Source organism: Colias croceus, chromosome 10 (assembly GCF_905220415.1).
Source record: "Colias croceus chromosome 10, ilColCroc2.1".
Lineage (NCBI taxonomy): Eukaryota > Metazoa > Arthropoda > Insecta > Lepidoptera > Pieridae > Colias > Colias croceus.
Window position 1 is genome coordinate 1,844,675 of NC_059546.1, and position 26,325 is coordinate 1,870,999.

At 34.5% G+C, this 26,325-nt stretch overlaps 3 protein-coding genes across 3 annotated transcripts; 1 reads left to right on the forward strand and 2 right to left on the reverse strand.

The window, feature by feature from the left end:
- Positions 1 to 477: 477 nt before the first annotated feature.
- LOC123694954 (cell division cycle protein 16 homolog) lies at positions 478 to 11,218 on the reverse strand. Its single transcript, XM_045640604.1, has 11 exons — positions 10,868 to 11,218; positions 10,493 to 10,653; positions 9,937 to 10,069; positions 9,457 to 9,619; positions 8,842 to 8,975; positions 7,512 to 7,779; positions 6,605 to 6,741; positions 5,933 to 6,061; positions 4,801 to 4,989; positions 2,549 to 2,822; positions 478 to 1,962 (listed from the first exon to the last, which is right to left on the reverse strand). The coding sequence occupies exons 1-11, from the start codon at positions 10,955 to 10,957 to the stop codon at positions 1,835 to 1,837; spliced, it is 1,806 nt and encodes a 601-aa protein (XP_045496560.1). The 5' UTR covers positions 10,958 to 11,218; the 3' UTR covers positions 478 to 1,834.
- A 414-nt stretch (positions 11,219 to 11,632) lies between these two features.
- On the forward strand, positions 11,633 to 14,592 carry LOC123694946 (eukaryotic translation initiation factor 4E type 2). The gene is made up of 4 exons (XM_045640593.1): positions 11,633 to 12,105; positions 12,790 to 12,954; positions 13,347 to 13,469; positions 13,925 to 14,592. The coding sequence occupies exons 1-4, from the start codon at positions 11,872 to 11,874 to the stop codon at positions 14,102 to 14,104; spliced, it is 702 nt and encodes a 233-aa protein (XP_045496549.1). The 5' UTR covers positions 11,633 to 11,871; the 3' UTR covers positions 14,105 to 14,592.
- Positions 14,593 to 18,822: 4,230 nt separating this feature from the next.
- On the reverse strand, positions 18,823 to 25,596 carry LOC123694919 (activin receptor type-2A-like). Its single transcript, XM_045640549.1, has 5 exons — positions 25,229 to 25,596; positions 23,038 to 23,933; positions 22,426 to 22,793; positions 21,945 to 22,095; positions 18,823 to 20,679 (listed from the first exon to the last, which is right to left on the reverse strand). Exons 1-5 carry the CDS (start codon positions 25,269 to 25,271, stop codon positions 20,512 to 20,514), a joined length of 1,626 nt encoding a protein of 541 aa, XP_045496505.1. The 5' UTR covers positions 25,272 to 25,596; the 3' UTR covers positions 18,823 to 20,511.
- Between the last annotated feature and the right edge of the window lie 729 nt (positions 25,597 to 26,325).

Here is a 26,325-nt window from a genome sequence, read left to right on the forward strand (position 1 = left end):
TCTCACAGAGCAAGTAACATAGGTATGTCCTGTCTTATGTACGGTCAAACGATAGAGGGCTCTAATTGATTCTTAAATAGCGTCATCTATTGCATACATTATATCGCCATATTATTTAAGAAAATGGTTTAGACGTGGTTTACAGCTAACGGATAATTGTGACTGTTAAATAATAGACAAATAAAAATTTGAAATAAAATGACAATGTGACTTTATACTGAGATGTAACCTATCCTATCTTTCAAGTTAGATCAATCCGCACCCGGGGTGCAAGTCAAATTAAAAATCAGTTTAGTAGTTTTGGGAGTCCATCGCGGACAAACATAGTGACACGCACTTGTTTATATATAATAGTTTTGATCATTGCGTCTTAAATCTTAATACTGACAAGTTTTATTAAGATTCAATGCATTTTGAATGATTATGGAATTATAAACTTCAAAAAAACAGGAATATAGGATAAAAATAAAACTACACTTTTCGATTTAACCTTAGGTATATTGCATACTTAATACAAATACACGGTACTTATATACAACATTTACATTGAGATTGTGTTAGGTAATCCGAAATTCAATTTCGAATATTATACTAGATAGTTACATTTAATTATGAATTACATTTATATGATGACCATAGACAACCATAATCTCTATAATAAAAATGAACCCCTATTTACGTCCTTGGTCACGGCATCACGCGTGAATGGGTGAACCGATTTCGATAATTCTTTTTTATTATATTCCTTGGAGTACGAGGATGGTTCTCATGGAGAGCTTACGTAAATATGTACCAAGGGCGAAGCCAGGGCGGACCGCTAGTATGATATAAAATACAGGTTATCAGGACTTGATACAAATACTGAATCTATGATTGATTTATTTACTTTGTTTCTTTGAAATATAAAACAATTAGGGATGTAACGATACCGATACCGATATATCGGTATCGCCGATTATAAAACCACCGATACCGATATCAAACAATTCAAAAAACCGCGCCCAATGAACGATGCGGGAGGCCGCCCGCGCGTGCGCACTTTGTTTTCTGAAAAAACTCTACCAATAGTAAACTTTTATTAGATACTGATTGTATGTGTATAACTTAAAGTTTAACTGACTTTGTAAAATAATAATACTAAAATAAATGGTTTTCTTTTTTTATATTTGGCATTATTATATAAAAGAATACGATTTACAGTTGAGTCTCTGTTAAATGTTGGTAACTTTTATGCATAATTCACTATTTATTTTTCTACCAAGCCATCGATATCGGTATCGGTATCGGTATCGCCGTTATTTTATTACAAATATCGGTATCCCTAAAAACAATGTATACAAGAAGCGGCTTTGGTTAGTAGAAAACTGTAAAATATTATACATACATAGTACATACATTGAATGTTTTTTTTAACAGCTGGTAAATATTAAGAGAATATTTGGCAAAAATAATAAACTGGCATATAATAGAATCTAATTAAGTCATCAAATTTGTCTATATAATTGTAGTTAAGTATATAATAGATTCAGTGATCAATATTAACCCATTGAGCCCCGAGCGGCCCGATCGGTCCACGATACAATAGATTTTCTATTGTATCTGTGATTCCGGGGCCTGAGCTATGAACATTAAAATTTGCTTCACCAATATCTAACGGACAGGTTAATACTACCGACCTTTTAATTACACTTAGTACACACAAATAACACTGTTTATCTTAAATACAATTTCACTAAAAACGAATAAATTGTCTATGAAATCCTTTCAGTCTTGCCACATCTTGCCTTTTCTCGTTCAGTGTTGCCATCTAGTTCAATTTTCTTGTCTTATTAGATCAGTCGAAGCTCATGCTCATATCGGATGTGTTGGTGACGTCATGCTGTGATGTGAGGGCCACCGGGGTGGAGGGAGGGGGGAGGGAGAGAGTCACCGGGGGGAACGGGAATTGGGGGACTTCCTCCTCTGCAAGAAAAATGTATATAAATTTAGTACGTAACATTTTCATTTTGTAATTTTTGAGGTAAGGGTATGTTGTAAAGAGAGAATATAATAAGTAATTGGGAGAAATGTTTTTAAGCTATTGCATAGCTTCTATCGCGGGCCTTCGAGCGCGGGGACCGAATCTGGAAATTGCGTAACGAAAAACCTCACGCTCCCCACTCGGACGGGCGGAGGTGTGGCTTGAAGGCATAGCATGCAATAGCGCAACCGCGGCAGTCCCCGAGTGACACACGTATTTTTTTTATTTTTTTAGCGAAATAGCGCTTAAACTTTTGGATCGAACTTGAAATTTTTTGAACAATTAAACTTTCATTATTACTGGACGATATAGGCTATATTTTAATGAATTTAAGGTGTCAATTAGTGCGAGTGTTAAAATGTTTGATTGATTGACGGTCATCAAAACCAGTTGTTTATAGCCATTAGTTGTAACTGCTTTAAACTGGTTCCTTCCGCATGTAGTACGATTACGCAAAATTTCTACTAAAAGCTTCTAACTTACCTACTAAAAGCTACTATCTTCCTACTATAAAAGCTACTAACTTACCATTAAGCAGATCCAATCTTTCCACTACCGCATCTAACAACGCAGCGGCTACCACATTATCTGGCTCCTTCGCCAACGCCGCATGTAAGGCATCAGCAGCAGGCGCAGTTTGACCAGATAGCGCGAGGCAGAGCCCCCGCGCCGCAAGCGAAGCCCCCCGTGCGGGGCGGAGCGCTAGGGCTCGCGCGTGCCACGTGGCCGCCTCGCTGGGGGAGCCCAGTGCTCGGACTGCGTGCCCTATGGCATCGAGGGTAGCCGCCCAACACGGTTTAAGCTGCGAATAAATGTAATTGTGTTATTTATAAACACGTGGAAATAAAATGAAATAAACAAAAATAAGTGTGTTATGTATAAAATATATGGAGGGAAGAAGGTGAAATTTCTCAAAATAAAAAGGAAGGATTCTCGACCAGTTAATGATATTGGAAAGTTATAAGCTCGATAACGAAAACATTTCGCTTGCGCGATTCAAACCGAGATGTCTCTACAAATCCAACACTGCACTGTTGTATCCAATGATATTATGAGTAAAAATGTGTCGATAGATTATTAGCACTCCGGAAGTGGCACGTCAAAATGTGGCTAATAATTTATTGTGGTTTGGTCCACCATAAAACATAATTTTTACATTTAATATAAGTAACAATATTAAGTTTAGTAACAAAAAACTTTAGACAGAGTTTAACTTTAACCGCGGGTTCTATTTAATATGGTTTTATCGTATTTCACATATAGGTCTACCAGAATCTGATGGCATATTTATATTTAAGAAATAAAAGATTTTCATGTGGCAACTTATTTGACAACTATCAAATTGGTTGTCAAATTATTTGTCTTTTTTGCAGTTGATACATAATTTTTAGGATTTTGTCTAAAAAATCTTCGAAAATGTCGAAAAAGCCGCTGTGATCACAAGCAAGAGGTGTTGTTTATAATGTGTATAGAAAAATATTTGATGAAGAAGGGTCAAACACATCACAATTTTCAATTTAGAAGATTTTATTGGTAAATTGGACTTACCCGCTTTGATACTTTTAATTAAAAAATATTATATGTAGGTAACTATAATATTGTTTGTTGATTGGAATATAATTTTATGAAAACTTATTACAGGAGTTTCCAATACGGCTATTCGTCAAGTCCAAGCTGTCCAAGTCAATTTTATAATGTGTGTATCTGTTAATACTTACGAAAATAAACATAGTTTTATTTTACTTTTATTTTATTTTATAAAAAATTATAAGCAGTCTAGTTTTCTATCGATAGAACATCGATATTTTCACATGGCATAATGATAATGAACATACAAATATAGGTATATGTAAATAATAATATGTATTACCTGTGTAAAAGTAATATGTATATTATACATGTAAGTATGTACCTACATAATATTAAGTGGATATCTCATTATTAAGTACAGTATTGTCCACTTATGTAATGTGACTAATGATATAAAACAACTAAAAAATAAGCAGTATCAAGATCGTTCAGTCCATTTTCCCCAGGGTTGCACACTCAAAATTTTGATTTCCCTAATTGCCATCAGATTCTGGTTTACCTATAGACAACTATTAAAGTGACAGATCCCTGGTTTAAAGTTAGACTGTGTTTAAATTGTTTTATGGTAAGACCAATATAGTTTTAACAACACGCTTATAGTTCAGGATCCATCGCCCATTTTTGCAAGTGACTACTATCAAGCTAATTTTCCGTGAATAGCTTTATTTTGGTGAGACGCCCAATAATTTCCTGTACGAAACTCTCTATTGTGGTAGATAACAGAGGTAACAAGGATACAATTTTTTGATTTGATGGTTCTCAAATATTTATTACGCAATTTGTAGGACAATATGTCTGTTGAATTATATAAACATTAACTAAGTGAAAACAAAAAAATCAGCAGGTTAGTAATCATTTATGATGACCTCGTTATCGATACACATTGGATAGAGGGGACTCTTTGATCAAACTATAGATTTTGTAGGACAAATATTTTTTCGAATAATTTAGATACTTAATTATCTTGAGATTGAACAAAAAAAAAATTCAGTTAGTAATAAATATTTGAGAGACATCAAATCAAAAAATTGTATCCTTGTTACCTCTGTTATCTACCACAATAGAGAGTTTCGTACAGGAAATTATTGGGCGTCTCATCAAAATAAAGCTACTCACGGAAAATTAGCTTGATAGTAATCACTTGCAAAAATGGGCGATGGATCCTGAACTATTATGCAGACTGTACGCACCTGGTCGGCGGGCCCCGCGAGGTGCAGGGCCCGCAGCCACAGGGCCCTGGCGGCCTCGCAGTCCCCCGCGGCGTAGGCCCCCGCGCCCGCCTCGTGCGCGATGGCCGCGCTCGTCACGCAGCGCTTTATGCGCTCCCAACGACACTTTTTGTCCACTTGTGAGTCGTCCATTGCGGTCTCGCCGGGGGACTAGTAAATATAAAAAACGTAGATAACAAAATAAATAAAAATAATATAAATATAAAAATAATATAAAGAAAGATAGAAATGTGTAAGGATCCAGCTCAAAGGAAAAATAAATTAAATTATAGATCCGGCTCGAAGGACCAAAAAGTAAATAATGGAAGTGGATAAAAAAAACATCGAAATGTTATATAGGGCCATTATGGAAATTAATAAATAGAATATTTTTTTTATGTGAAGTGAATTACAGATCCGGCTCAAAGGTCCATATGTAATTTCTATAGACATTTTTTATTGTTAGCAAATAACTACCTGACTCGAAGGACCATGAGTTGAATTTAAAATTTAATTAATTTTGAAATCCGATTCGTTATTGATGAATAACGAATCCCGCTCGAAGGACTATGCCCTGAATTTAAGTTAGTATAATTTTTCATTAATATTGTAGAATATGAAGAATAACGAAACCGGTTCAAAGGACCCATGATTTGAATTGAAGATGCAACTATTTTGTCATTAATATTTTAGGTAAATAACTAATCCGGCTTAAAGGACCATGAAATGAGATGAAAAGTTAACTTTTCTTTTATATGATAGTTGGATCGCGAATCCAGTTCGAAGGACCACAAATATAATGTAAAAGTAGTTGTTCTAATATTATCGTGTAAATGAAAGTTTTTGCAATAAAACGATATTATCACCATGTAATTGTAAAGCTATATCATATATCTATACTATTATTATAAAGCTGAAGAGTTTGTTTGTCTGAACGCGCTAATCTCAGGAACTACAGGTCCGATTTGAAAAATTATTTCAGTGTTCGATAGCCCATTTATTGAGGAAGACGAAGGAGAAAATATTTATTTATAACAGAGAATTGCGGACAAAATCACAGGGCACAGCTAGTGCATAGTAAATACTCATTAAAATTGAAAACAACAATACTCACTTCAGCATTGCTATGCAATATGGCCGCTCTTGTTAAGAACCGTTCACACATGTTAATGTTATTGAGTAAGGAACACTCCACACCAACATAGAGCGGGGGTAGATAACTGCCCGGCATTAGTTGACTCGCCTTAAACAAATCAATTTTTTGAATTAAAACCTCTAATACTGACTAAAGCAAAGAAATAACTGAAATAATGAGACTTTTAAGGAATAGAAAAAATCCATCACGAGGCCTAGAGGCTAGACGTTACTCCGGATTGGCAAAAAGACGCGAGTTCGAATCCCGCCTCGCGAATAAATTTATAAAGCATTTGAATGTAACAAAACTAAATATTAAACTGCAGAATGCTTTGAACAAAAGTATAACAGAAAGAAGTGGGGAAAAATATAGAAAAAAAAGACGGGTTGCACTGCGGGAGTGCCGGCAGAAGTGAAAACTTGATTATTAACGTTCAGCATGTTTGATATTTTAGAATGGTGTCCGTCTTACGCATGGAATATAAGGGCTAAAAAAAAAAAAAACATCCGTCTTACGCTTTTTCGATCAGGCCACGTGTCCTGACGCGAGTTTAAGATTTTATACCCAACGCCGGTAAAGAAGTTTTCACTTCAATAAACTATTTACCAGTTATGTGTAGAGATAAAACGTAAAATAGTTATAATTTAATACCTTAAAATAAGCCGCAATAGCCTGATCATGTTCGTTATCAGCCGCAAAGCTGTGCCCGTACGTGAGCCACACGCAGCCCGCGCTCGGCTCCAGCGAGCACGCCTTGCTGAGGTAGCGGCGGGCGAACTCGTTCTTACCTGCGTTTTGTGGAAAAAAGAGTGTGTGTACTTATGTACACGCGTTAGAAGTTATACTTCTTTGGCGTATGGAAAAAAATACTAGAATATACAACCTGCAACATAGTTATCAATTTTCATCACACCCTTATGCTGTTAAATTTAGGTGTCGGTGTGCGCGCGCATCGAAATAATTCACTCTCATCATTTTTATCCATCGCGCCAAAAGTATAACTTCAATAATACATTTTTAGGTATAAACCTGAAGGTGATGTAACGTAAGCGTAGCGTTTCGTAGTTCTTATAACAAAGAGCGTGTGTGCCGAGCACACGTGTTAGAAGTGAAACTTCTCTAACAAGATTCAAAGATACCAAAATCGTCCATAACGAGACGGCTTTGCCATGATGCGACCTTGAAATTTTACTCTCAACGCACCTTAAGAAGTTTCACTTCAAAAACTAATAATTGAAATAAAAGTAAACAAAAGTGGAACAAGTAAATTGTGTGTTTCTTTAAGTAATCTAAATGCATGCAATGGAGAGGTTACAGTACAAAGTATAAACTATAAATATGTAACTTTTTTATATTTCTTATTTTGGCCAGAGCTTATTTGTAATAAATAACTTTTAAAACATACATGTTAAAACTGGAGGAAATTACTTTTAATTCATTTTGTATTAAATTAAGCATACTCATTTCTTCATTTTAAAGTTAAATCCAGTAACAAAACCTGTCAATTTTTATAGTATTGAAATTCTCACTCAGCATAATATAATATTAAAACACTCACCAATCAAATAATAATAGCATCCGACCGCGAACCACGAGGTCCACACAAGCGGGTACGCGTCCACGAGCGTGTGCGCGAACGCGAACAGTTCGGCCGATCGCTTGAGCTCCACGAGACACGCGACACGCACGTCCGCACACGCCCACGGCCCGGCGCCGTCTAACACTTTGAGCGCTTGTTCCCACTCCCCACACGCGGCTAAACGACGCCCACGCGCTTCTAGCCCGGTTATACTGCGGGCACGGGCCAGTTCTACCACCGTGCGGGACTACAAACAAGATGAGTAGTTAGATGTCTACAGATTTTTTGACAATTTTCTTGAAATATAGACTAAATTTCCAGTGAAACTCTATTAAGATGTACATATAACGGTTTGAGCTCTTGTTCCCGTGCTCGCACGCGGCAAGATGACGCGCACGTCCGCACACGCCCACGGCCCGGCGCCGTCTAACACTTTGAGCGCTTGTTCCCACTCCCCGCACGCGGCTAAACGACGCCCACGCGCTTCTAGCCCGGTTATACTGCGAGCACGGGCCAGTTCGACCACCGTGCGGGACTAGAGACAGTAATATAGCACCCAGTTAGTGTATTTTTGAAGTCACTTTTTTTAATACAAAATATAACACTAACATTAGCATCCCAATATGATAGTGGTATTTAACCTAGTTAGTTGTGAACTGATTTTTAGGTATAGACAAAATTTTCATTGAATAGAGATTTTTCATTGAGCTCCACGAGACACGCTACACGCACGTCCGCACACGCCCACGGCCCGGCGTCGTCTAACACTTAAAGCGCTTGTTCCCATTCACTACACGCGGCTAAACGACGCCCACGAGCTTCTAGCCCGGTTATACTGCGGGCACGGGCCAGTTCGACCACCGTGCGGGACTACAGACAATGATATAACACCCAGTTAGTGTATTTTTGAAGTCACTTTTATTAAAACAAAACTAAACACATATTATTGGAGTTAAATCTCTACTTGACAATTTTATTAGTCGACTAACTGCGCTCCACGGTTTCGCCCGCATGGCTCCGCTTCTGTTGGTCTTAGCGTGATGATATATAGCCTATAGCCTTCCTCGATAAATGGGCTATCCAACACCGAAAGAATTTTTCAAATCAGACCAGTAGTTCTTGAGATTAGCGCGTTCAAACAAACAAACAAACTCTTCTAGTATAGATAGAGATTACTTTACCATCAAACAAAGACTTTAAAAATATCTCTGTTAGCCTCGAGCATCTTATTTTTAGCAAATAAATATTTCTCTCTAAAGAAATAATAATCACAAAGAATTAAAAACTATAAAAGACAAAATTGACTCACGCTGTCGTCCTCTGTCGGCGTATTCTTAATAGGCGCGTATCGCAAGAGTCGCTCCCGATACGCGACTCGCAACAACGCCGCTTCCGCTGCGTTCAGTTGGTTGTTTATGGGCAGAGATTCTATTAGTTCATTCTCTGGAATATATTAAATTTAACAATTTTACATTTTTGCCTGTAGTATTATAATCAAGTCCTTTGAGTAACTCAACTATTTAGATGCAGGTTTACAGATAAAATTCGCATTGCTTTGCAATTTGTATAAAATGTCTATTTTACTATGTTCCTTTTTAGTAGCATTAAAAGTAAATTGTATTAGATAAAATGAATAAATTATCTGTCTGTAGATGGAAGGCCTCTAAAAGTTGAATATACCAGCCAACTGCGTTCACTATAAAGCAAAAACAATAAAGATATTTACTTCCTTCAATATCCTTTTATTAACCCATTGAGCCCCAAGCGGCCCGATCGGTCCCAGACACAAAAGATTTTCTATTGTGTCTGTGGTTCCAGGGCCTGAGTTACTACAATACGTAAAGTGTGTAGCTGTTATATATTATACTCTTTTATATCCATAATTTCATTAGAATAGAGGTATTAACCATAAATTTTAACTCACCCTGACTAGGTGTAAGCGCATGTTGTTCTAGCAACAGATCCAAAGCTTCGAAGCAAGCTACATCAGCTCGGAGGGCAGATGTTAGTGCTTCTATAGCAGCTTCTCGCCTTTCTAAGCATGTCAGTGCTTTTGCTTGCCATACAAGTACTCCAGCAAGGGCTCTCTGGAAATATACATTTTAATTGATTTATGGAATTTATTGGGTACATTTATATTATATACTGATTATGATTGTGATCCTGATATTGTTCAAGAATATTAAAAAGATTTTCCATTTAAACAAGGAAATAGACTAACTGAAGTTCAACATAGTTTTGGGGGACTTTTCCTCAAAAAATTAAATAAAAATATAAAAACTGCACTTTTCAAAAGATGGTCAAGTTAAATATTTTTCAAATGGTGGTTTTAAAGATAATTATCAAATAAGTTTTAACCAATAATTGGAAAAATCAGCCCTCAAACATTTACATGTATACCTACATTGTGAGTTTGATCCATGTTTCTGGGCTCCAATAGTGCTGGAAAACACTCCTCCATGAGATTGAGTGCTGTAGATGGTTCTTTGGCTGTAATGAAAGCTCTCATCGCCACTCCGAGGCATAATAAATGATTTCTGCAAAAATAAGTCCATGGTTAAGTCCAACATGTCATTATAAAGTTAAAATAACTCAAACTTCTTAATATAAAAATAGTGTAATGAAATTACAGCATATGTATATTAGACAAGTATATTTAGGTGTTGTTTGAAATTTTTATAATCTGCGTTTATGTCTACACTAGCTGTGCCCTGCGGTTTTACCCGCAGTGCTCTGCTCCTGTTGGTCTTAGCCTTCCTTGATAAATGTGCTATCTAACACCGAAAGAATTTTTAAAAATGGCCCAGTAGTTCCTGAGATTGGAATGTTACATTATCACTGTAAAATACTCTGTCTATCAGTTGTTTTCACATTTTGATTACTTCATAAGGCAAGAGATGCTACCTATTTGCTTTAATATCTCTTGCCTTAAGCTATAGAAAAAGTAAATAGAATATTACGTATGTAATCCCCTTGAAGTGATAGCGTGTGCTGCTCTATGCAGCTCCCCCTTTGCTAACAAGGTGCTGGCCAGCAGCCATATATCATCACCACTAGGTGTATCCAATCCACTGGAAGCTGCAGCTGCATCTGCCCAGAAGAACGCACTCGTCCATTGGCCCTGAAAAATAAATGTGTATGTGATAACATACAATAAGAAAATAGGACTGTGGGAAAAGGATATTTTAGTGACTTAACAAACGTCTTACGTATTATTATGATTTGAAATAGATACCAGTTGAATAAAATTGAATTTTAAGTAGAATTTAAATAAGAATACTGCGTTTATTCTTAATAATTGTAAAGTTACAACTATGGACACAGGATTGTCTTACCAATTCAGAGTATTGCTTTACAAGGGAGCGCATAAAGTCCACATTCAAACAATCTACATTATTTCTCGGACACGATTCTGCTTTAGCCATGTTTTGTAAAATAATATAGTCTTTAATCTGCAAACAATCACTAATCCACTACGTAACTATTAGTCTATCTCTCTGTGGTCTATCTATATTAAAAATACACTGTCTCTATTCCACTATTTTACAATTTGTACGCTTTTTAATTTAACACAAAAAAGGGCAAAAATGATTAAGGATTTTGTTTATCGCGCTAAAATAAATTCGTTGAGACGAAAATTGATTTATTTGACATTGACATGTGGTTTGACAATTTAGATTTGTTTTGTACTGACATTTTTTTGACATAAAGAAATGCCTAATGAAAATTATAAAATCGATTTTCGTAATACCTAGTTCCTTCGATCTATTACTTTTTATTATTTTAACATAGTTTTATAATGATAATAGAAATATAATTTAAATATATTTATTATTTAAAATAAGTATGTACTATACATAACAAAAAGAACTTATAATATTTTACACATATTATTTTTATACGTGTATGCTTAAAAATATAATTTATATTTAATCAGTTCGCGAACTAAACTTTAAAAAAAACTAATGTATGATATAGTTTTTCATTTTTACTCCAAATATTTAAAAAACCGACTAACAGTAAACTACATTTCTATTATGAATATAATAATAGAACGTCCCTAAATGGGACACCCATAAATCATTTTTCCCATGCTGTCATCTGACAGTTTGAATTTTGATGACGGAAAGAAAAAGGTTAAATACGGAAAAAGAGGGAATAGGCTGATTATGATTAATTGAGAGAATAAGTTAATTAAATAATTCCTAAAATAGTATAATTATATTGCGAATTGTATTAGTTAAATTTATAAATACAGTCCTTATAATAGAAACCTAAACTAGTGAGCAACGTGTCCTAGGTTAGGCCGTTATAGGAATCATGTTATTGCTGGCGTAACATGACAGAAAGGAAAATGTGCAAATTCTATAATTTAAACGTGCCTGAACGACGCGCTGGTGACATTGGACTTCAAAACCACGGGGGCAACGAGGAGGATGATAGGAACCCAGATGACCCTATGCAGCCTTACGTGCCCCCAAATGAGCATAAGTTGGAATATAGTTATTGGATGTGGTTCTCGAGGCGGCCGCCCGCCAGAGAGCTATCGAATACAACTACTGGTTATGGACAGGTAAACTGACCATAAGGCCTTTAAACCAAGCCTTGCAATGTACACATTTGTTATGGCTTTTTTTTATGGATTGTATCGTTATTTTAAAACTTAAATTAATGTAGAAGTTATCTTGTTTGTAAATAACTTAAAGATTGTGTTAATTTCATGAAACAATCAACTTTGGATATCATAAATGTTAAACATCTATTTAAACTTTTAGGCAATCCACATATTTCTATTAATTAAATTAAATACAGAGTTTTATGAAATTAATCTTTAATAACTCAGCCCCCGGAATCACAGACACAATAGAAAATCTATTGTGTCGTGGTCTGATTGGGCCGCTCGGTGCTCAATGGGTTAAGAAACATAATCATTTTATTTTGGGTGCTTATTAAAAATATAAGTCTTAAAAAATATACTAAATACAACGGGGATTTTTTCATATAAGATATGTAACAATGCCCATAATAATGGAATGCATTAAAGCTAAAAACTATTTTATTGCCTGTATAGATAAGTTATATTTCTTGATAAATGATATGTTTCCAATAGTTTAGAAGTAGATACAAAAACAACTTAAACTTGCATAGATTTAATTTTGATTTCATACCATATGAATAAACAACAACAATAATATTCCTCTAAACAATTTTCTATTGCACAATTTCATGTTTAAAATAATTTAAACATTTGTTCCAGGCTTTAAGAATGGTAGGTTGTGTTGGTTCAGTGGAACAGTGGTGGGGTCTGTACACGCACCTAGCGAGGCCCCACGAGCTGCCGCCACTCTCCGACCTGCATCTGTTCAAACTGGGCATCAAACCCATGTGGGAGGACCCAGCTAATGTTAATGGTGGTAAATGGGTAAGTTAATTATTAAAGGAAAAGTTAAAAAAATATATCTTATTTTTATTGTAAAAACTAAATAATATTTTATTCAATTTGATTGATGGAAGCTTAGAGACACTAATCTTTCAGCCACTTTTATTGTAAAACTAGATGTTTTAAAATACTGAATTTGTGATTGTAAATAAAATAAAATGATTCAATTAATTACTAAAGTTAAGTTGTTTTCAATTTTAAAACCACCTGTTGAAGACTGACTTACAAGACTTTTTGAAAGCCAAAGCTCTCTCTTGATGATATGCTATACCACCTACTTTGCTAAACTATTTTTCGTATGTTACCCTAAAAACATTTCATGGTACTTTATATTTTTTATTATAATGTAAAAGATACAAATAACATAATTTCAGGTGGTGAGGCTAAGAAAGTCGCAAACTGGTAGAGCCTGGGAGGATTTGTGTATGGCAATGCTGGGGGAACAGTTCATGGTCGGCGCAGAGCTCTGTGGGGTTGTGCTCTCTGTTCGCTTTCAGGTGAGTCTATAATAATCGTTGGTGAATTTTGTGTGCGAGTTGAACTTAAGTTTGGGCAACCCATACAAATTTTTATTTTTATTACAGACAAATTACTATATTTCTTATTATTTGTCTATTAAATAATATATCCATGCAAAGTGGTTACAAATTGCTTACAATTAAGTTTAGCAATTATTAATAACAAATAGCTGACCGCCACAGTTCTTAAAAAATCATAATCTTAAAATTCAATTAATAATTGTTGATAACAAATTGTACCTGTGTACTGAATAAAAATAAATTGTGAAATGTTCTTAAGGAGAAAGTGAAGAAATGTTTATAAGAACTACTAGGGCACTAGGACCTAGATTTCAAATTAACACAGCATATCAGAAAACCTGCTTATAGTATACTTACCTACATTCACAACATAAAAAGAAATCCTTCATAACACACTTTAACATCAAATACAGGAGGACCACCTAGCCGTCTGGCACCGGACGGCATCTGACATAGCCGCCGCGGGGCGGGTGAGAGACGCCCTACGCCGTATCCTCCAACTGCCCGCAACCGTGCCCATAGAATACAAGGCCCACGGTGACTGCCTGCGAGCCACCGCCTCAAGGGCAGAGGAGACAACTGAACGCACGTAGCCCACTGAACGCCTCACTCAGTTTTACATCAAGTGCTCTTTGTAACACCCTGTATATACAAGGTGTTGTTTTTCAGTGTACATTTCTTGTTTGTCAGTTTTTTTATGCATTTCGTCGTTGTATTGGTTAGTTTCTGTTTTTGAGTTTGTGATCAAGCGTGATTGTCGCCATGAAATTGTTAAAAATGAGGGTAGTCTATACCAAAGTATTAAAGTTTTAAGTCCGACTATGCATTTATGTGATTGATATATAGCACAAATATTTGTTTTTTCATTTACGATTTTTTTTTCGGTAGTTTCGTTTCCAAAATACGTGTAAAATTGAGTGAGGTAGCGCCGTGTACGTCGTACAATTCTCACAAGGTTTAGTGTACATAAAGTGTTCAGATAGTAACGCAGAGATTGTGAGATGTTGCCATACCCCGCTGACAACTTGTACAGTGAAAAGAACTGCTATACAGATAATAAATCAGATTTTTCATACTTTAATGTTTGTTTTTATGGCCTTTCCCAGTGTTGTATGATGAAATGTTAATGTTGAATCGACAGTCATATAGAGATAAATAATAATTATTGTGTCATTGTGTAAAGTCATTATTACACTATATTATTAGTAATTACTGATATTGATAACAAACTACATATTTCAATTCATATAGCAATAGTAATCAGTGTTTAAGGTTCAATATAAAAAAAAAAAACGCAGATATCTAGAAAATATATTTTAATACATCAATTCTCAACAGACATCCATGTTTGTTAATTAAAAATAAAAATACATGATAAACATCGTTGACGTCACACTTTACATATGACTACGAAGAATCTCAAATACCTAATAGCTATAGAATATTCTAGAATTCTAAAAAATCTTACACCACTAGAGTTGTGGACACTTACCCTATGATATAAAAATAAAACTGAGCACAGAATATACAGCTATATTTTACAAAATAGGAATAGTGTCTTGAAGTAAACTTTCATTTCAATACAAGTATCAGGGAATTTGAACTTTATGTCGAAAGAGGTAAGATTCATTATTGCTTTTAAATACTCGAAAGTCTTGTTAAACAAGCTTTGTATTAAATATAGACTATCGCTTTCTACTTTTATCAGCGTCCATTAAGAGGCCTACACCACCGAAACTAGCGCCACCGAACATTTTATTTTTTTACTCCTTAACCAGATCAAATTTAAAAAATCTAGCTCGGCACTTTGCTAGTATATTACTTGTAGTATTTTTGGTATTACTTTTCACTATTCTAACTGTTCATTATTCTAGAGAACTTTTGATTACCGCCAAAAGTGGCCACTTTTGGCGGTAATCAAAAGTTCTCCTAATTTACCGAATGCAAAATAATGAAAAGTAATACCAAAAATACTACAAGTAATATACTAGCAAAGTACCGAGCTAGATTTTTTAAATTTGATCTGGTTTAGGAGTAAAAAAATAAAATGTTGGGGGGGCGCTAGTTTCGGTGGTGTAGTCGCCTTAAGCAAGGTAGTCTACATCTTAAATGACGCGTATCCTACAAGGCATTCCTTCTCCCTTATTGATATTTTAGAACAGAAGAGAAACTTGTGATATAAGCCTTTAGGACACAGCGTGATCTTTATAAACATCAACCTTCTCTGAATCTTGTATTGAATCTGTAGGCCGTTTTTTTAAATACAACAGGTGGAATATATTTGAAACTAAATGTCCCATACTGTAATGCCTCCTCCACACTACTCGCGAAGTTCCTCGGCGAAGTTGACTAAAATCCGCGATGCTACACTACACACTCGTTCAACTTCGCGAGGAGCGCATACGTTCATATTCAGAACGAACTTCGGGTAACTTCGTGCCCTTTGACTCGTGCGCAAAAACCGACAACAAACGGAAGTCGGCCGAGGCGAGGTAAAGTTGGACGAAGTAAGCCGAAATGCCTCTCTACATTATTCTATTCGTCTAACCTCGTTCAACTTCGCGAGTAATGTGGAGGAGGCATAATATGGTTATAATAAACTTTAACAGCACGTCCACAACCTACATTCGACATCGAAATTTCTACACTTACAAATACGCTATTTACATTTGGCAAAACTTAATTTATTCATGGTGATATGCGCACGGCGTTGGAAACCAAATAGTCTGGATTTCCGTGTTGATATATTACAAACATATGCTTCAAATCACATTGTAGTTCGTTTTAGATATATGGTGCCTTAAATATACGTCGTGGAAGTTAATGGAGGAATTTACATATTATAGTCATAAATAAATATTTACGACCGCATAATTTAGCAGAAATTAACATTATATTAAATACCGATGAACGGGTCATAGACTTCAGACAATTATTATATTTCGTTATGGTCTTTTTGCAGTATGGCAATAATTGCCAAAAAAAAATTATAATGACATAATAATTTACAAATATTATGACAGAAGCTAGATACAAGAAAAACGCGCTAGGCTTTAGCCCAATTCAATACTAAACATTCAGAAGTGAAACCTACTATAAAACTCTTCATTTACACCGCCCCCTCAATTCCATCTAGCGTATAACTCTCGAAGTAACAACAGATTAGCTAATAAAACGTAACTAACACAACGAGTATATAAACATATTTTGTACACAACGTAAAAGGCACAAATGCAAAGACACTAGTTAAAAAATATTGCTATTTCAAATATAGTTTTAGCAAGACTAGGCTTTATATGGCAACAAATATTTAACATCTTACCAACAATTTATTACTGTACTATTTAAGGAATAGTACACGAATGCTGTTTGAATAAAATACAGTCTTTCTATGGCCGGTTGCAAAGCTTCACCGACCATCAGGGCGTACGTCAGTCGCGCTTTTCATATGTATGGAAATTCATAAAACCGTTCATAGCTAGACCGACCATACGCACGCGTATTGTCATACGTATTCGTGTCATAGTCATACACATTGTTGATGCGTATCGTCAGGACCGATGGTACGCACTGACGGTCGGTGAAGCTCTGCACCGGCCTAAGTCTGGGGTTATGAAAATTAGGCAAGAAAATTAACTTTATTGTCATTTATTGCTGATTATTATTTATACTCACCCCATGTTAAAATATATAAAACAAGAATGTCATTGATCTTGCAAAAATCGATTTTATATGATTTTTATTATTTCCAAATACGATTCATTTATTTCAAAAAAAAAAAGCAACAATCAATAAGCAGGAGCAAAAATATTTTTTTTTTTGACAGAATAATTAATATAACATTTTAACAATACAATTATTTTAGTATTTTTCACCCATGATCTCAACATGTCTTGTTTTAAAGAAAAAATCAAATAGCTTCTAACGTGCATATATTTTCCAATATTTTTTTTTTTTAATATTTTTTCCGCCACTCTTAAAGCTGAAATGTAATTATGTTGTTCATAGCAAAACAATAACGTTTCTATACTTGATCTATAGCAAAACATATTTGAGAAAAACTGTAAAACAATTTTTGTAATTTTTTCCCATGAAAATACGTTTAATAAAAGTGAATAAAGATAACATGTAATATTCGTGACAACATAATTGGCACCAACGTTAATTTTCATAAAAAGCAACTAAAAATAAATTATGATAGTATAATTATTTAATGTTTAAACTTACATTTAAATTTTTTATAAATACTCGAAACTTAAATCTAACAAGGTGTAAAATTGGACATTTGTTTTAGTTAAATGTAGAAACAGATCGATATAACAAACATGTTTTAGTAGAAGATCCGAACATAAGTCTACCTTCACCGGCGTGATAATAGAATGATACCAATTTTATAATAAACTAATGGTCCGCCCCGGCTTCGCCCGTGGTACATGTTTACGTTTTCTCTACATAAGATCCATCCTCGTACTTCAAGAAATATAATAAAAAAAGAATTATTCGAAATCGGTTCAGCCGTTCTCGAGTTATGCGCTTACCAACACATTTTGCGATTCATTTTTATATATAAGATTTAGTCTATTAAAAAATGGGTTTGCTGGGAAAATCCTGGACAGGACATTTTTAATGAATTAAAAAAAAAATTTTTTTCTATCACGCCGGTGAAGGTCGACCTATATTTGGATCTTAGACTATTTAGTGTGATACATTTTTCAACTAAAATTTATAAAATAACTAGCTGTCCCGGCAAACGTTGTTCTGCCTTACTCTTTATCACTTAGGGGTATGCAAAATAGATGTTAGCCGATTCTCAGACCTACCCGATATGCACAGAAAATTTCATGAGAATCGGTCCAGCCATTTTGGAGGAGTATGGTTAAACTAACATTGTGACGCTGTAATTTTATAAGATCATTTTTTTTGTTTGTTTTTATGTTATAAGTGCATTGGGGTATCTACTTACGAAATTATTGTTAATAAACAAAATATTATTTCATAGATTTGTACATATAGTCGCAAAATTCCAAATAAATGGTCACACAGAGGATTACAAGACAAAAATGATTTCTCAGTTATCACAATTCTGAATTCGTAATTGACTCAAAACACAATAAATGTCTTTATTTTCATAACGAAATTCATAATAATAATTACAACACATTTAACTAAATGTTATAATATTAATAAAACAAATCTGAATGCGCAGGAGTTACGTTCATAAAAATATTTACAAAAAAATGTTAACAAAATTAAATAATGGAGTAAATGATATAAATTTCACTTAAAAATGTAAAATAAATGTATAGGGGGACAAAATCTTTATAAAATATTTCATTATTATGTTATTATACAGTAAACATTTTAAAATATTTACAAAAAGAATAATTAAATAATTTTACTACCAAAAATAAAAGATTATTAGAAGTTTCTAAAATTACCCTCAAATTTTTGTATCATTTTCTTACGATATTATCTCCTCAGAAAATGCCTGTCTTATAATTATTATGCCTACATTTTATCTCTATCAATCGAGGTTTGAAATGATTTTTCTCTGCTTTAAACCTACTTATGATATTTGATTCCACCTTATTCAATACCAATGATATTAAAAGTTCCTACGATATTGCAAACATTTTTATCCTTTCGCGTCTTTTCATCACTTTAATAATTGTGAACGATCTTTTTATCCACAATAACTAAACAACATCAGATGATAAATTGGGTCAATACTTTGTACACTGTCATTCATAGTCATATTTTAAAATTAAATAAAATTTTATCGTTGTCTGATCTCGGAACTGTCAATACGCAATTTTTTTAGTCAATAATTATTTTAAACAAAAGACTAGTAGGTAATGTTACCTATATACTACAACTTTTCTAAGTTAAATCATATTTTTTTAAGTGTACAATATAGTGTCCCAATATTTATTTTATCGAAACTACAGGGAAATGTTATTTTACGACAATTTACATCACAATCACACCTACACAGTTATACATCAAAATTTTGTAAACATTGCCAAAGATTTGATATTTTACGAAAAATTCCTAGAGAATTAAAATCAAACTTTTTTTTCCAATAGTGCAGTTAAATAGTAAAAATGAAACATTAATTTTAAAATAATTCTAAGTTCTGTTTTGAAATTAATGTTCCAAAATGACTATCTAATTTTGTGCAATTATGAATTGTTAACATAGCAATTTCAATTGCTATTTGGCCATAGCAATGCTTAGGCCTTGATTTTTATATTTTTGAGAAACAACTCTTATGCTATATATTTTCTTATGATATTTATCCACATCAGTAGATGTGTTCCCAACTTATGAAAGGACTTTGTGTACTCTTTGTATCACTGTCGCCAACTGTTTGTACCACTTTTCAGAAATATGTAGAGTAGAGATAATAAGGACAATGTCTTTTCGCAGCGTTTGTGGAAAATTAATACATAATATAGCTAACTGTAATAGTAAGTTTACAAAGGAATGCCATAATTATTATGAATTTCCTCTTCTGCTTGGTCATAAAGTTTTCCCATCAGTTGTTTAATTAAATTAACATAATACATATCCTGCATAAATAGAGGTCCTATTGACAGATCAGGCAAAAGTTTGAATACTGCAATCAATTTAAATTCAATTTCCTACTATTGACTGACATTCACACTTCAGCAGAGAGATTTTAGCTGCTTGGAACTGCCTGCAAGTGATCCCTATAAAGATTTCAACATACTACGAAACTTGAATCTAAAACATTATTTCTAACGACCCCACACTCACTTAGGTCAGCAGATCTGCTGATTCAATTCATAATAAGAAGCCATGTCGTGTCCGAAAAGTGGTACACATATTATATAGTTTTATTACATACAAACGAACTTCATAAAGATTGTCCCCTTACCTCTACCCTATATACTCCGAAACCTAACCCTAAATCATTTCTACTCCAGACTCACCATCAGAACGTGATCAGCGGTAGATCCTCCATATTTAGCAGCGGTCAGCAGTTCTGCTCGTTCAGCTCATGTATTAGAAGTGGAGTGGTGTCTGTAAAGTTTGTGGTCGGGCGTTGTGCCGCAATACGTTCGAGCACACAAGAGGCTGAAAGCCGGGCTTCGGCGTCGTGATCCCAGCACTCTTCCATTGTGTCGCAGAGGACAGACATACCCTGGAATTATTGGTTGATAAGGGAATTGTATGATTTCTTGGTAATTATTACGAAGGAGCTGGCTTGATGGTAAGCTATCACCAACGCCCATGGACATTTGCAGCTATCTATAATAGTTATGGGATGAAGAAAAGGTAATTCTTTCATTTTTTTCAATGTTTTCTTATACAAAATGTAAATCGTAAACATGAACTTAAAATCTTTCATTGCATCAGCTAAAGGATTGGATGTAATAACTATTATTATTGAACAACTTGCGAACTGGTGGTATTTTTTTTTTATATGTTATTGTATATTAATTTCAAAATGATTTTGAGAAAATATATGGAAGCACGAATATACACAAATTCTAATAAATTAAGAACTTGATTAATATGGACAAGAGACAGTAAAAATTCATCTTGCAAAATATGTTCATAAATTTCATATTATCAGTTTTAGAAACTTCACGTAATATTTTTACGTTAAAATAGTCTGAAATAGATGCTCTAAATGCATCCAGTTAACCCGATTGGATAACAATAGAACTTGAACTGGGTCGAATAGTTTCATTTATTAACAATATTGCCATGGACTGTACAAAATCGTAAATGAACTCCAATGACTAAAGTATTTTACATATTGATTTTGCTATTTTCGAATATTTGCGAAGTTTACACATCATTTCGTTTTTGCTGAGGAGCAAGTTAAAAGTTAATTTCAATAAAACCTATTACTTGTTCTACAAACGAACTCTTACTGGCTAAACTCATTATGATAATATTAAAATATGGTCCGGAATCCGTAACTGTTGGTTGTTGGATAGCAAAGCTAGCTTGCACATTATCTTAATTTATAAATATAAAAAATAAGAAATACAATATGTTTAACACGACAAATATTATCCACTATCCATTACGAATATTATAAATTCAAAATTGTAGCCATGCCCAAGCTCTGTAGCTTTTACTTGAAGTTTTAATCGCAAGGCACAACTATTGAAATTTGAAATTAAATGATAAACCCATACTTGAAGATAATGACTTATCTCTCATTACATAATATTAATAGGCTGCAATTATTATCCCAAATAATGTAAAAAAGAGCTTGTGTGCCGAGCACACGTGTCAGAAGTGAAACTTCTTTGGCAAGATTCAAAGATACCAAAATCATCGCCTTACTCCATGACGTGATGGTATTGTCATACGCGACCTTGAAATTATGCTCCCAATGTGCCTAAAGAAGTTTCCTTTTTTTAATTGTTTAGTTTACTTCAAAATTCTCACAGGATGATCTCTCCACTGCGGCGGGATATGTGGCCTCATCTTCCTTTGCACAACCGTTTCTTGCATCTCTTCCAAGCCGGGATGCGAACCCACTTCCTCTTCTAGTGGGAGACGGTACTGCGCCGTTGGGTCGATACGACCTTCTTCGCACCTGAAGGAGATATTTTTATTAATATCAGCTTTATTTATAATAAAAAACAGAATTACCATAAAATTATAATTGGTGCATTGATTTGAGATGATGATGATGATGTTTTGAGAGGTGATTCTGGACTTGACTCCATATATAAAAGGTATTTTTCGTTGTTTCATAATCTTAAGAAGTTCGTTCGATTCAATTGATTGTTGAAGTTCAATATTAATGCTTATGAAATATTCGTAAAATATGCCAATTCAGATGCAATTGCCAATACAAACTTTTCTTTCTAATTTAAGAAAGTCTTAAAGTGGAAAAAAGGCAGTTCATCATAAAAAAACTCACCTAGAAGCAATCTCCCACAACACGAGCGCGCACGCGTACATATCTATCCTCAAAAATGCGTCTTTGGTAAAGTTAATAGCTCCATCTAGCACTTCAGGGGCCATATACCGCCTTGTACCGACTTGCCCATGCGCATCACCACACCCGTGCCCAGAGACAAATATCAGCGCTAGACCGAAGTCAGCGATGCAAGCGCTTAGATCCGCTTTTAATAACACATTCTTCGATTTAAAGTCTCGATGTGCAATGGCCGGTTTCCCACCGCCCTCTTCGTGCAAGTGAGCGAGCCCGCGGGCCACGCACGCTGCTATGCGCCATGCTTCTGACCAGGTAAGCGTGTGCGCTTTGAGATAATCGCATAGGGAGCCCTAAAATATTTTATAGGAATTAGTTTGGATAGTACGAAAAATAGCAATAAAATTACAAGATGCATGTATTTTTTTGTTGCTTAAACTTTCATACAAATATGAGCGAAATACGTGTTTAAGGAAAATGCATCAGGCTCTTTCACAACATTTATGAACAGATCTTTCAACCACGCTTAGTAATCTTATTTGCGTAACTAATACAATATGGACTTAAGTGAAATGTAAAAAATGAAATAAAACTCACCCTTTCATGATATTCTGTGATCAACCAATACTCCGCTTGTAAATTATCTCCCTTCTTATCAACTCCTATATAGTGCAATATATCTGGATGATCCATTCGAGGTAGTCGATATATTTCCTGTTCCGCAACCCATGATTGCTTATCCTGTAAGGGGAAGACTTTGACAGCGACATCACGTTGGCCTAGCTTCGCTCTCCATACAGCTCCGAACCTGCCTCTTGCCCGAACTTCACAGAGCGTCACTTGTCCCAATAGGCTCACACCTTCATTTTCCATACCAGCGCTCGCTGACGGCGGTCGTGATAGCGACGCCTCGCCATTTCCGAGCTCATCAAAAGATCCACCTTTACGTCTTCTGTACAACAAATAGCAACCAACAAGTACTGCAAATAGCAGGAATAACGGTGTCAAGGTGTACGCGATGACTGCTTTCGTGTCATCCTCCGCTGTAGGCAGAGGTGACGCAGGTACTCGTTGCGGCGGAATCTCTGTTTGTAGCGGCATACCGGCTTCTAGTCCAGGGAAAGTGGCGTTCTCATTGCACATGTCACCTTCACAGCAGCAGTGGAGAAGAGGTAGTTTCATGTTGTGCAGGCGACAGTTCGCCGCTCGGTCGTTGCACGCTACAGTGTCGAGGAAACATCCTTTGACTTTTACGGTTGCCGTGTTTGTTATATTGTCGAACTGCCATAGTGTAAAGCAGTGATTGCTCTTATCAGCCTCTATGGGCTGACACTCCTCTTTGACAATATTTGTTGGGACACATGTCGCGTCTTTGGACCTATCGCAAGGTTCAGGTAAAGTGTTATTGTAAAATTCACAGTAACGTGTAGTCACACCTCCTTCTTTAGGCCGAGGTGGGAGATTTTCCTCACTTGGTGGTACTGCATGGATACCTACAGAATTAAAAGATATTGGAAATATAATGCAAGGAACTACCTCATACAAAATGGTATTAATAAACTCATGCAAGCTTAGTTCAAGACAAGTTGGTGGTAAATTTTTTTTAATATTTGACAAAGTATAATTAATACTGTTTACATGAATAAAAACTATTGAGCACTTCAAAGAACTAAAATTACAGAAATTTTTTTGTTTGTATAAAACACTTTCTTATCGATAGGTAGAGCTAAGGTATTCTTTTAGTCACTACATAATTTAAAACAAAGTCGCTTTCTCTGTCCCTATGTCCCTTTGTATGCTTAAATATTTAAAACTACGCAACGGATTTTGAAGTGGTTTTTTTTAATAGATAGAGTGATTCAAGAGGAAGGTTTTAGTATATAATTTATTAGGTTTTAAAAAAAGCGGGCGAAGCCGCGGGCGGTAAGCTAGCTTAATATAAAAGTATTTTGCAAGATTCACCCTTCGTTAAATAAACACAATCCTTAGCAACGATACTATCCAATGTAGCAATTTAAGGGAAAATTAAATATTTGCACTCTAGAAAAAATAAAGCTAAAAAAAATTGAATGTAAAGAAGAAAATAATCATTTGTTTTACCATTCCAATAAATTGTCTAGAATTTGTATAATAACTTCAATGCAAACAGATTTATGTAAAATGTTCTAGTATAATTAGAAAAATAAATACAATATTACTGTATTTGATAAATCATTATCCCTTTGATATTATAAACTCGTAATATAAAACCATCCGTTGAAATTGATGAAACAAACATTGATTGTTATTTGATCATACTGCACATGTGAGTCAGCGGCAAATACTCTATCGTAGTAAACAATAAATCAAAATATTGATTAATACAGTTGTAATTTTAATGACAAAGCACATTGACTACAATATTTGATATACAAAAAGTATTAGTACTGAAATTTAAAACTATTAATATGTTGTTTAGTATGTGAAAAATATATAGTTAGGTATATAGAAAAAATGTATGCATAATGCATTTACAACTTTTTAAAGTTTTTTATAATAATAAGTATCCTGTAAAGATTAATTCATAAAACTTTTGTGTACAGGTAAGAGTTGTAACTTGTAATCTTTAATCTTTGATAGACTGTAGAATGAATAAACAGTTCTTGACAGATTGTTTATCTAGACATTCTAATGTAAATAACATGCAAAAACATATAATTATTTATGTGTTTTTTTACTTTCATTTATTTATTCGAAGTATACTTCTGCGGAGTAACCAAAAGGTACTAAAACAGAGATGCTCACTTACCTAAGACAATCAGTGATATACAAAATATAATATTAGAAGCCATTGTGTTTTGTGGCGCAGACGGGATCACCGCCGCCCGACCCGTCGCGACAATCCAATGTTATTTTTAAACACGGCCCCGACATCAAAAGTCTATTTAAGATTCCTACATAGGTACATGTCAATTCGTCAACCAAACAACGCACATCCCAACCATAAAAAGACAAAACGTCCACACAATTTACAATAGCACTATTAAACACTTGAATCTGTAGCTCTTAATTAAGTTATTGACTGTGATTCAATTTGTTTTTTAAAAATAATTTAACAAACAAGCAATCAAGTCACAAGCCAAAGCTTCCCTTTTTGACGTTTAAAGAGATGTGCCACATTCCTAACCAAAAACGGTTTCTAAAATTACCGATTTTTATAAAAAAAAAGATCTGCAATAATGTGGTTATAATAATGACGAAAGGTAATTCTTGTTATAAATACTGTATATTATTTTCAAAATAATAGGGAGGATAATGAATGACTGTTGCCTAAAATATGTTGTGTGGCATTTTCATAATGCTGCTGATACACAAAACTCTTTTATACAGAGCATGAGCATGACCCACAAAGATTTTATGCAACAGGTAAACTATATAATATTATTATTATGATCTAAGGGTGAAGCACTTGTAACAAAGAATACAATCACCTGCAGTGTGATAACCATATACCTTCGTAGACAGGAAAACCTGTAGTTGTAGTTTGTGATTACAAATGATACTGAACACATAATATTTACAAAGTGTACCAATTAAACCAACCATTATAAGGGCACCGGTTCAAATACTTTTGTACAAATAAAATATAAACAATTTACAAGTATTAATACCTAACATATTCGTATAGGAGGTAGCAACGTTGACAAGTGAGCATTTTAGTATAGTTGGTTCTTTGATATGCTGTTCCTCTTGCTATTTCGGACTTCGGTTAGAGTCCGGGCTGTCTGGCTGGCCGCAGTGGTTGCGTTTATTAGTGCGCATCTTATCTGCACAGGAAAATATCCTTAATTTAAAGTCATTTTTTAACGCCTAATTTTTAATCTTTTGCCTTTAGATAGATCCAAC